Genomic DNA, 12,861 nt, shown 5'->3' on the forward strand with positions numbered 1-12,861 from the left:
GCTCCCAACAGACAAACTGATTACTTTCTCTGCTGCAATAGTGTTTACACTTCAAAAATAACGCATTGCAAAAGACACTGGGACAACCCAAAAGTATGCAGAAAGTGCTATATGTGTGCAAACACATAGATGTAACATCCGTTCACGAAGGCTTTCCACATGCACAGCACAGCTGTATCAACCTAGTTTTCTGAAGGATGAGAGGGGATCTTATCGAAACATATAAGATTAAGGGGTTGGACACGTTAGAGGCAGGAAACATGTTCCCAATGTTGGGGGAGTCCAGAACAAGGGGCCACAGTTTAAGAATAAGGGGTAGGCCATTTAGAACTGAGATGAGGAAAAACCTTTTCAGTCAGAGAGTTGTGAATCTGTGGAATTCTCTGCCTCAGAAGGCAGTGGAGGCCAATTATCTGAATGCATTCAAGAGAGAGCTAGATAGAGCTCTTAAGGATAGCGGAGTCAGGGGGTATGGGGAGAGGGCAGGAACGGGGTACTGATTGAGAATGATCAGCCATGATCACATTGAATGGCGGTGCTGGCTCGAAGGGCCGAATGGCCTCCTCCTGCACCTATTGTCTATTGTACGTGTAGATCAGATTTTAGCAAACGTTTTTACTCAGGCTGACCAGAAGAATGACAGTATAGCTTCAGTCACCATGTCCATCCAAACCATGCCACATTACACTAATCTAACATCCCTTCACATCATCGATATCCCTTCATTCCCTGCCTGCCTTCGTGCTTCTTAAATGTTGCTTTTCTATCAGCTTACACCACCACCTCCGCTGGAAGCAGGTTACAGGCACCTGCCACACTGTGCGTAAAAGAACTTTACCACACATCTCCTTTAAACTTTCCAATCTATACACTAAAACTCTCGTTTGTTTGTTTGTTTGTTCCTGAACTACAGCCAGAACGGTACACGATAGCGTGACAATTTTAGGCCCACCTTACTCACCCCTTTGTTGTCCCTTTGGTGCTAATGGAAGAAGCTTCATTGAAATCGGCATTATATTTTTAAAGTTATTCACATTTTAAAGTTTAAATCTATCTCCTAGGGAGTGGGGGAGGGGGGGGGGGGGAGGGAGGTGGAGGGAGGGGGGGGGGAGGAGGGAGGATAAGGGGGGTGGAGTGGTGACAGGAGGAGTTTGGGACCAACGGGTCCACTTGGTCTAGTCTCACCTTAAAGTTATAGAAACATAGAAAATAGGTGCAGGAGTAGGCCATTCTGCCCTTCGAGCGTGCACCGCCATTCAATATGTGGGAGGAAACCGAAGATCTCGGAGAAAACCCACGCAGGTCATGGGGAGAACGTACAAACTCCATACAGACAGCACCCGTAGTCAGGATCGAACCTGATTCTCCGGCGCTGCATTCGCTGTAAGGCAGCAACTCTACCGCTGCGCCACCGTGCCGCCCTGTTCAATTTGATTGCGATGACTAATAATCGAAAGAGAGGTGGGATCGTCATGCTTACCATTGCTGAAGGTTCTTCTAGTCACTTCCCACAAGACCAGTCCGAACGCCCAGATATCCACACGCTTGTAGGCATCAAAGCAGTCAACCTGAATCGACTCCTCCAGTACCTCCGGTGCCATATAACGTTTCGTGCCCACTTTAGGATTATTTCCGACGTCTAATTGATTGTTCGTCTGTGAATGCATCACGGCCAACCCTACAAAGAGAGACATTATTAACACAGTCACTGCCATTTAGAGTCCTTCAAAGGAATTGACAATGTTGGACCTTAATGAACTCACCTAGATCAGCAATGCAACAATGCAAGTTCTTTTTTACTAAGATATTTTTGCTTTTCAAATCTCTGTGAGCAATTGCAGGCTTCCCCTCAGTTCCAAAAATTTCGTTGTGGAGGTGCACCAGGCCGTTGGCTATAGATAAGGCAAAATTCAGACAGACTACAGTATCCACGGTGTTACGTTGTAAATAGTCGTAGAGTGAACCATTTTCATGATAATGAGTGATAAGCCACAGCTGGGTGCTAGAATTCCTGGAGGTCATATCTGAAGCAATGAAACCTTAAAGAGAATCAAAAGGGCTAAAATCAATAATAAGGACGTTAAACAAGATCCAAAGAAAGAAATTCAAGCATAAAGAGACAATCTACAGATATAAAAAGTAGATGGACTCCTGGAAAATACCTGAGGCTGCTGTACCAACCCCACCTGCTGCTAAATTACCACACAGCCACATTTTATTCCTTTAAAAAAATCTTCCCATCCCTCCTTAGTTAGAGTGTGATGATTAATTGAACCTTTCCAATACAATCTCATCATTCCCAATTATTTCTTAGCTTCCCACCATTTCTTACACCTACCTTTTAAATATTGTCTACCATTTTTGAAACGACCATCCTAACTTAAACCATAATTCTGAAAACAATAGACAATAGGTGCAGGAGTAGGCCATTCGGCCCTTCGAGCCAGCACAACCATTCAATGTGATCATGGCTGATCATTCTCAATCAGTACCCTGTTCCTGCCTTCTCCCCATACACCCTGACTCCGCTATCCTTAAGAGCTCTATCTAGCTCTCTCTTGAATGCATTCAGAGAATTGGCCTCCACTGCCTTCTGAGGAGGTGAATTCCACAGATTCACAACTCTCTGACTGAAAAAGTTTTTCCTCATCTCAGTTCTAAATGGCCTACCCCTTATTCTTAAACTGTGGCCCCTGGTTCTGGACTCCCCAACATTGGGAACATGTTTCCTGCCTCTAACGTGTCCAACCCCTTAATAATCTTATATGTTTCGATAAGATCCCCTCTCATCCTTCTAAATTCCAGTGTGTACAAGCCTAGCCGCTCCAGTCTTTCAACGTATGACAGTCCCGCCATTCCGGGAATTAACCTGGTAAACCTACGCTGCATGCCCTCAATAGCAAAAACATTAGTTTAAATTCCTTTTGGAATATTTTGGAGGACCAAGAACCAAGAAATCAATGAATTTATCTGCATTGGAAGCATTACTGTGACAAACAAAATCCATTGTGGTCGGATGTCATTTGCATTTGAGCAGATACGCCGTAAATGGCTTGATTGTAATCATGTATAATCTTTTCACTAACACACAACAAAAGAGCTTTTCACCGTACCAAGGTACATGTGACAATAAAACTAAACAGAAACTCTACAATATTGGGTGGTTTGATGGTATGGTAGGGAAGGGTGTACAGCGAAATTTCTCCCGATTTGTGCATGGAATATAGACAAGGCGAGCTCACGGTTGTGTGAATATCATATCCAGCAGGTCTTATATCGATATTTACAGTTGCTCCAAGCTGCCCAAGCAAAATACGAGGTGCTGTTCCTCCAATTTCTGGTGGGCCTCACTATTCCTCCAACCTCATCTATTGTATCCGCTGCTCTAGATGTCAACTTATTTACATCGGCGAAACCAAACGCAGGCTTGGCGATTGTTTTGCTCAACACCTTCGCTCAGTCCGCCTCAACGAACGTGATCTCCCTGTGGCTGAGCACTTCAACTACCCCTCCCACTCCCAGTCTGACCTTTCTGTCATGGGCCTCCTCCAGTGCCATAGTGAGGCCCAACGGAAATTGGAGGAACAGCACCTCATATTTCGCTTGGCAGCTTGCAGCCCAGCAGTATGAACATTGACTTCTCCAACTTTAGATAGTTCCTCTGTCCCTCTCGTCCCCTCCACCTTCCCAGTTCTCCCTCTATCTTCCTGTCTCCACCTATATCCTTCCTTTGTCCCGCCCACCTGACCTCAGTCTGAAGAAGGGTCTCGACCCGAAACGTCAACCATTCCTTCTCTCCTGAGATGCTGCCTGACCTGCTGAGTTACTCCAACATTTTGTGAAATAAATACCTAGTGATAACTGGCATCGGTCTCTGAAGTTGCAGAATTATCTTCTCCTTTTTGTCAATTCAGTGTTTTTGTGAATGAGAAACCCTTTGATTTCTACTATTTTGTGATGATTTTTAACATAGCTTAAATGTCTAACTTACACGGGGGCACTTACCCAATTCAGAAATTTCCACATGCTGCAAGTTTTATCCAGATATGCCATTTAGACAATAGACAATAGGTGCAGGAGTAGGCCATTCAGCCCTTCGAGCCAGCACCGCCATTCAATGCGATCATGGCTGATCACTCTCAATCAGTACCCCGTTCCTGCCTTCTCCCCATACCCCCTCACTCCGCTATCCTTAAGAGCTCTATCCAGCTCTCTCTTGAAAGCATCCAACGAACTGGCCTCCACTGCCTTCTGAGGCAGAGAATTCCACACCTTCACCACTCTCTGACTGAAAAAGTTCTTCCTCATCTCCGTTCTAAATGGCCTACCCCTTATTCTTAAACGGTGGCCCCTTGTTCTGGACTCCCCCAACATTGGGAACATGTTTCCTGCCTCTAACGTGTCCAACCCCCTAATTATCTTATATGTTTCAATAAGATCCCCCCTCATCCTTCTAAATTCCAGTGGATACAAGCCTAGCCGCTCCAGTCTTTCAACGTATGACAGTCCCGCCATTCCGGGAATTAACCTGGTAAACCTACGCTGCATGCCCTCAATAGCAAGAATATCCTTCCTCAAATTTGGAGACCAAAACTGCACACAGTACTCCAGGTGCGGTCTCACCAGGGCCCGGTACAACTGTAGAAGGACCTCTTTGCTCCTATACTCAACTCCTCTTGTTATGAAGGCCAACATTCCATTGGCTTTCTTCACTGCCTGTTGTACCTGCATGCTTCCTTTCAGTGACTGGTGCACTAGGACACCCAGATCTCGTTGAACATCCCCTCTTCCTAACTTGACACCATTCAGATAATAATCTGCCTTTCTATTCTTACTTCCAAAGTGAATAACCTCACACTTATCTACATTAAACTGCATCTGCCATGTATCCGCCCACTCACACAACCTGTCCAAGTCACCCTGCAGCCTTATTGCATCTTCCTCACAATTCACACTACCCCCCAGCTTAGTATCATCTGCAAATTTGCTAATGGTACTTTTAATTCCTTCATCTAAGTCATTAATGTATATCGTAAATAGCTGGGGTCCCAGCACCGAACCTTGCGGTACCCCACTGGTCAATGCCTGCCATTCCGAAAGGGACCCATTTATCCCCACTCTTTGCTTTCTGTCTGTCAACCAATTTTCTATCCATGTCAGTACCCTACCCCCAATACCATGTGCTCTAATTTTGCCCACTAATCTCCTATGTGGGACCTTGTCGAAGGCTTTCTGAAAGTCGAGGTACACCACATCCACCGACTCTCCCCTGTCAATTTTCCTAGTTACATCCTCAAAAAATTCCAGTAGATTTGTCAAGCATGATTTCCCCTTCGTAAATCCATGCTGACTCGGAACGATCCTGTTACCGCTATCCAAATGCTCAGCAATTTCGTCTTTTATAATTGACTCCAGCATCTTCCCCACCACTGATGTCAGACTAATTACCCGTTTTCTCTCTCCCTCCTTTCTTAAAAAGTGGGATAACATTTGCTATCCTACAATCCACAGGAACTGATCCTGAATCTATAGAACATTGAAAAATGATCTCCAATGCTTCCACTATTTCTAGAGCCACCTCCTTAAGTACCCTGGGATGCAGACCATCAGGCCCTGGGGATTTATCAGCCTTCAGTCCCATCAGTCTACCCAAAACTTCCAGATTTTTAGTAAAGAAAACCGATTTTAAAGCACTGTTTTACAAGGTAGTGAGTGGGTATGTAGACATATTTTTTACCTGAATTATACAAAATGGCTTCGCCATTTCAATTGTACTTGCTAACCAACATGTTTTACAGTATTTTGCAAGGTACAATAACATAAAGCAAATACTTTGAATTTATAATGGTGGATGTAAATTATTTCTCACCCAATATGTTCTCATGGCGAAGAAGAACCGTATTATAAATTTCAGTCTCTCTAAACCAGGATTTCTCATCTCGAGATGAGAAGATTTTTACAGCAACGCTTTCACCTTGCCACTGGCCTCTCCAAACTTCTCCATAACGCCCCTTTCCTGTTTCAGAAGGGTGGAGGAAGACAGGGTTAAAAAAACTTTTAATTTTGTTCACTGATTCTAGAAATCTAAGCTCAATTAAAGTGGAATCTGAACGAAAAGAATTGATGGGAACCACTTTCAATCCCGACACCCCGATCCCTCACAACCTTCGGATGGATTAATCACACCACACGGGCCGCACCCACGCTCCAGCACCGGGCATGGCTCGCCCGCCCGCCCGCCACGAATCACAGAACCCGCCTTGAGTGGGAGCATTGTGCCCCAAGGACTGGCAATCGGAGAGAAGGGTAGAGGCAGCTGGCGATGGGCGTGAGAACAAAGGGTCAGTCAGGAGGACCAGGGTCTTGGCGTCCGTGCCCTCCTGGGGCACGAAGGCTGAGAGTGGCTCGGCGAGGAGAGGGGGACGAGTTTGCCGGATGATCTGGTCCATGGCGACGGCTGCAACGGGCCTTTCTGGCCAGCTGCAGTTGGGACTTTGAAAATGGCGCCAAAACCCGACGACTCTTGCATACAGTCTCAGTGGGCTCTTTCCATGCATTCTGTACTTAATCGGGGATTGTACTGAAATCGAGTCTGATCTCACTAGACTGAACTTTCATTTGCTGCATCATATAGCAGAGGATTGACAGTAGTGGTTATAAAATGTAGAAACATAGAAAAATAGGTGCAGGAGGAGGCGATTTGGCCCTTCGAGCCAGCATTGTGATCATGGCTGATCATCCACAATCAGTAACCCGTGCCTGCCTTCTCCCCATATCCCTTGATTCCGCTAGCCCCTAGAACTCTATTTAACTCTCTTTTAAATCCATCCAGTGAATTGGCCTCCACTGCCCTCTGTGGCAGAGAATTCCACAAATTCACAACTCTCTGGGTGAAAAGGTTCCTTCTCACCTCAGTTTTAAATGGCCTCCCCTTTATTCGTAGACTGTGGCCCCTGGTTCTGGACTCCCCCCAACATTGGGAACATTTTTCCTGTGTTACATTAAGCAACGTTCCAGGAAATACTTTGCAGATCACCAGCACACCATTGGATAACTGGTGTAGTCCATGTCGATGATGTACTGAAGCCTTTTTACCTGTTTTTGCTGTGTTTGCCGATAGCCAAGCCCTGCCAGGATACATGCTATGTGGGCACGGAGGAAAAGATTTAAACAACGCCTTTATTCATTTTCAGACTTTGGTTTTAATTCCTAAGTAAGTAGGTTGTTAAAATATTTACACTTCTAGCTTTATTAATCTTTTGAGAAAACATTTGCAGTTCACTGCTTCTGCCCACAAGACCCATGCTGGAGCAATGAAGCCTGGCACTTTTCGTCAACTGTCTGCATTGCAAGATTTGATTTTCCAATGAACAACATGCCAAAAGCTGTTTATGTAGGTCTCGACCCGAAACGTCACCCATTCCTTCTCTCCTGAGATGCTGCTTGACCCGCTGAGTTACTCCAGCATTTTGTGAATAAATACCTTCGATTTGTACCAGCATCTGCAGTTATTTTCTTACATTACCTTTCCAACACAATCTTTTTTGGATGCTTCCACAGCCAAAGCATCTCTTGGAAGCTGGCATATATATACTAAACTAAAATCAAACATTTATGCAAACATTCAAGCCGTGTGCCTGGCCTGAGTACAAGTTTCGTACAACTTGAGTACAAGTTGAGTAAAGTTGCAATCATTTAATCTAAACTGTAAATTTTAAACCCTCACAACTAAAATATGAAGGACAAATTATCAATGTATTTTTTAAAGAAATGTTTATTTCATCCAGTCCTGGATTTTTAAACCTAATTAATTTTCTCTAAATGTTGCTAAATTTTAAATTATTTTCTCACTATTCCTTCAGGCTTCATGCTTACACAACCCAGTTCAGAAGCAATGGCTTAAGTAAATAGGCGGTCACGGTGGCGCAGCGGTAGAGTTGCTGCCTTACAGCGAATGCAGCGCCGGAGACCCAGGTTCAATCCCGACTACGGGTGCTGTCTGTATGGAGTTTGTACGTTCTCCCCGTGACCTGAGTGGGTTTTCTCCGGGTTCCTCCCACCCTACAAAGATGTACCGGTTTGTAGGTTAATTGGCTGGGCAAATGTAAAAATTGTCCCTGGGGATAGTGTTAATGTACGGGGATCGCTGGGCGGCGCGGACCCGGTGGGCCGAAAGGCCTGTTTCCGTGCTGTATCTCTAAACTGAACTAAACTAAAATACTTGACTCGTCAAATGCCCAAGTTGTTAAAATTGACAACCAAATCAATCGGACAAAGGGGAGGCACATCGCTGGTACTCTCCAAATGAAAAATGCACCCAGCTATTTTGATGACGGCGAATCCTAATAAACAAACTGAAATGGTTATTTGATAGCTTTGATCAAATGTGGCTGACATTTTGAGTTATCTTACGTACCCACACATTCCATCAAGGTAATCTGCCTGGCAACCGTGCGTTGAACCAGAAATGGCAACCCCGATCCACTACCTGATGTACAAGAGTGGTCAAGCAAATCCTAAGGATGGAGAATATTAAACATTAATATACAAACTATTATACAGGTAAAATTAGAGCGTCTGAGAAATGAAAAGTTAGGCCCAAGTTAACCACAGATTAACTGCATTGTTAAATACTGAATAGCAATATGCATGTTCTGAATAATGCCATTCCACTATAATCTTTAAGATGTAGTTTGCATTTTAATATTCCAACCTCACTTTGAGCTCGCTCCTCGTTTACGTCACCTCCACCAATCCAACAAATCTCAGATTTCTGCCCTCACATTGTTGCTATCTTTTGTTATAAATATTCTCCCCATTTTAGGGGAATTATACATAACCTTTACATGAACATAGATATCCATTGTCAAATCAAAAGTGGCTAATTACCACATAGCTTGGCTGCACTCACTACTAATTTATATACTTAGAATGCTTTTGCTTGCATAAGGTAACGTTATGAAAGACAAGACAGAAGCCGAGGAAAGAAGAACATGAACGGTGGAAAATAGTGTGATTAAGAAGGTCTAGATTTGACTGCTACTCTTTCTTTTAATAGACAATAGGTGCAGGAGTGGGCCATTCGGCCCTTCGAGCCTGCACCACCATTCAATGTGATCATGGCTGATCATTCTCAATCAGTACCCCGTTCCTGCCTTCTCCCCATACCCCCTGACTCCGCTATCCTTAAGAGCTCTATCTAGTTCTCTCTTGAATGCATTCAGAGAATTGGCCTCCACTGCCTTCTGAGGCAGAGAATTCCACAGATTTACAACTCTCTGACTGAAAAAGTTTTTCCTCATCTCCGTTCTAAATGGCCTACCCCTTATTCTTAAACTGTGGTCCCTGGTTCTGGACTCCCTCAACATTGGGAACATGTTTCCTGCCTCTAACGTGTCCAACCCCTTAATAATCTTATACGTTTCGATAAGATCCCCTCTTATCCTTCTAAATTCCAGTGTATACAAGCCTAGTGTTGGCAATCAATTCAAAGTAAATTTCAGAATTATGTGAAGAATACTATTGAAGCTTAGATTGTGTCTGGATCCAAATAGATCTGGGGTTGCAGATTCTGCATTGAAACAGTTACCACCCGTTCTGATGGGGAATTTTGCCAAACTTTTTCACTCAGAGTTGTGAATCTGTGGAAACTCTCTGCCTCAGAAGGCAGTGGAGGCCAATTCTCTGGATGCTTTCAAGAGAGAGTTAGATAGAGCTCCTAATGATAGCGGAGTCAGAGGATATGGGGAGAAGGCAGGAACGAGGTACAGATTGTGGATGATCAGCCATGATTACGGCCAATGGTGGTGCTGGCTCGAAGGGCCGAATGCACCTATTGTCTATTGTCAGTAGTACCCTGAGCCAGCATCCGGAGAATCGAACCAGCCCTTAAGTTTTAGTCAGGCATAGGATCAAGGGTCTGACTTATACGCCACGCAGTAAGGGATTGGTTCTTCACTACCTTTCCCCCTTTGTTCTGTACATTTCTCTCTCTCCCCCACTTCACCTGCTTTGCTTATTATGCTAAAATTTCCCCCAATTTGTTCTCTTTCTGAAAACCCATTTGTTCACCTACCATCTTTCTGCAACCCAATCGTTAAAAGTAGGCAGTAATGTGAAGCCGACTGGCTGTATCACTTGTGAAGGCTGAAAAATTCTATTGCCTCCATTCTAATTCCTTTATCATCAGACGATTTTCAAGGAACCATAGGTGGAGTTATTTAACACCATCAAAACTAACATCCTAACCTGCTGATATTGCAGGAATAGTTTTGTGCAAGGTGTGAAAAGCTCATAATTAAATTTCAATTAAAGCAAAGACTAGAATCAGATGTGTTATTTTAATTACGAAGACATGGTATTAATAACATAAGTATTTAGCAGGTGTAAAGTGCCAGTTGTAATTGTGAGAAAAACTAAATAGCACATAAGACCTCGGCAATTAAAAGATTGCAGAATTCGTAATCATACTTTAACACATCATTTTTCAAATGAAATCCTATTTAGACTTTAAAAAAATTACTTAAAATATACCAAGAGGTATCTCCAAGAGGTACAGCAGGCAGTGAAGAAAGCCAATGGAATGTTGGCCTTCATAACAAGAGGAGTTGAGTATAGGAGCAAAGAGGTCCTTCTGCAGTTGTACAGGGCCCTAGTGAGACCTCACCTGGAGTACTGTGTGCGGTTTTGGTCTCCAAATTTGAGGAAAGACATTCTTGCTATTGAGGGAGTGCAGCGTAGATTCACAAGGTTAATTCCCAGAATGGCGGGACTGTCGTATGTTGAAAGACTGGAGCGACTGGGTTTGTATACTCTGGAATTTAGAAGGATGAGAGGGGATCTTATTGAAACATATAAAATTATTAAGGGATTGGACACGCTAAATGCAGGAAACATGTTCCCGATGTTGGGGGAGTCCCGAACCAGGGGCCACAGTTTAAGAATAAGGGGTAGGCCATTTAGAACGGAGATGAGGAAAAACCTTTTCACTCAGAGAATTGTGAAGCTGTGGAATTCTCTGCCGCAGAAGACAGTGGAGGCCAATTCTCTGGATGCTTTCAAGAGAGTTAGATAGAGTTCTTAATGATAGCGGAGTCAAGGAATATGGGGAGAAGGCAGGAACGGGGTACTGATTGTGGATGATCAGCCATGATCACGGTGAATGGCGGTGCTGGCTCGAAGGGCTGAATGGCCTCCTCCTGCACCTATTGTTTATTAATCCTGCACAAAGTTGTCAGAGAAACGACAACACACCAGCGTGCAAAACCTGGTCTCCTGAGTTGTACAGCATCGCAGTGGCACTGCAATGTCTGGTTATTTATTCATTCAGAGGCCCATAGACCTTCCTGCCTGACACTAAGGTAAAATATTTTTCACCTGATGAACTTGGGAGTTAAAAGTTATCATCATCATATCATATCATATACATACAGCCGGAAACAGGCCTTTTCGGCCCTCCAAGTCCGTGCCGCCCAGTGATCCCCGTACATTAACATTATCCTACACTCACTAGGGACAATTTTTACATTTACCCAGCCAATTAACCTACATACCTGTACGTCTTTGGAGTGTGGGAGGAAACCGAAGATCTCGGAGTAAACCCACGCAGGTCACGGGGAGAACGTACAAACTCCTTACAGTGCAGCACCCGTAGTCAGGATCGAACCTGAGTCTCCGGCGCTGCATTCGCTGTAAAGCAGCAACTCTACCGCTGCGCTACCGTGCCGCCCTTGAAGGCCATTGAAGCCATCTCCCCATATCCGACATTTTCTCGGATAATGTAGGAACATTTTAGTTGGCAAAATCGACACAGCTGCTACACAAACTCAAATTTAAAACTGAATTTGCAATCTATTCTCGGTGTTCGGCTTTTCACGGACTTGTATTACTCAAAAACCCTACTTACTTTCCTGTTTATTCCCCAATGCTAACAGCTTGATTTTTTTCAATCAATACACTGGAAGTCAAAAATCAAATTTACAGAGATTGCAGTTGGGAGTCAGTAACAATTGTGATGTGGGAATTTTTTTGGAAATGAAAAGAAAATTGGGCAGGTTTGCAGTATGGTTAACCCAAGGGCCTTGCACACTGCAGAGGCATAATCGGAATTGAGGCCAGTGTCGCGACAGGAACATAAATGTCCTGTTAGAAGAGGCAGCGTTTAGATTAGGCAAGTGTTTAGAATGCAGGGCAGAGCTAGGTGGAGCAAAGATAAACAGAGGAAGTTCGTAGACCAGGCTGAGGACAATACAATCATCGATCGCAAGAAGACGCCTCTTAACAACCATTAACAAAGCCAATGGAGAAATGGTTTCTTAAGCAACGGAGGAAGTGTCAGCTGTCAGACAGAGAAACACCAGCAGAGATAAAAGAGAGGGCAAAGAGTGGGTGGAATTATTGCAAAATTGGAAAATTTGCATGTGACCATTGAAAGGCAAAAAGCATAAAATGATGCAAGTGTTTCGAAGTGAAGTGAAGCACTTTGCGTGCTTTCGAATAAGTACCATCAAGGCCTTTATAAACCGACTTGTTCTGGAAGCTCGCCACTCATGTACACGATGTTCTTCGTTCGTTGTCGGAGTCATAATTAAGAGGGCGACTGTGCCCAAAGTGACACCAGATTCTGGGAGCAGGTTAAACACACAAATCTCTCCCAACAATTGGCACTGCAAGCAGGGGACTGTGCAGGAAGACCATCAACTATGTGGCTTCGGTTCGGGTGAATAGGTGTGATTTTACCAGCCGTAGTCTGAGGAGTAAATCCCACACACTGCCAGTGGCCATAAGTTGCAGTGCAAAAAGAAGAAATCAGCGGAAAAAGATCAAGTGGTCTCATTGCTTGGCAAGATTGCTGTGAGAATC

At 44.1% G+C, this 12,861-nt stretch overlaps 1 protein-coding gene across 2 annotated transcripts in view; it reads right to left on the bottom strand.

Moving 5' to 3' along the window:
- LOC144592960 (activin receptor type-1-like) overlaps positions 1–12,861 on the bottom strand; it is a 45,476-nt gene that overhangs the window by 8,186 nt on the left and 24,429 nt on the right. For both annotated transcript variants that reach the window (XM_078398337.1, XM_078398338.1), the window contains exons 5-8: positions 8,417–8,516; positions 5,870–6,016; positions 1,764–2,039; positions 1,481–1,678 (exon numbers count right to left, since the gene is read on the bottom strand). In XM_078398337.1, the coding sequence (XP_078254463.1) occupies positions 1,481–1,678; positions 1,764–2,039; positions 5,870–6,016; positions 8,417–8,516 (721 nt within the window). The remainder of the gene's footprint in view (positions 1–1,480; positions 1,679–1,763; positions 2,040–5,869; positions 6,017–8,416; positions 8,517–12,861) is intronic.

This window comes from Rhinoraja longicauda, chromosome 4 (genome assembly GCF_053455715.1).
Source record: "Rhinoraja longicauda isolate Sanriku21f chromosome 4, sRhiLon1.1, whole genome shotgun sequence".
Classification (NCBI taxonomy): Eukaryota; Metazoa; Chordata; class Chondrichthyes; order Rajiformes; family Arhynchobatidae; genus Rhinoraja; species Rhinoraja longicauda.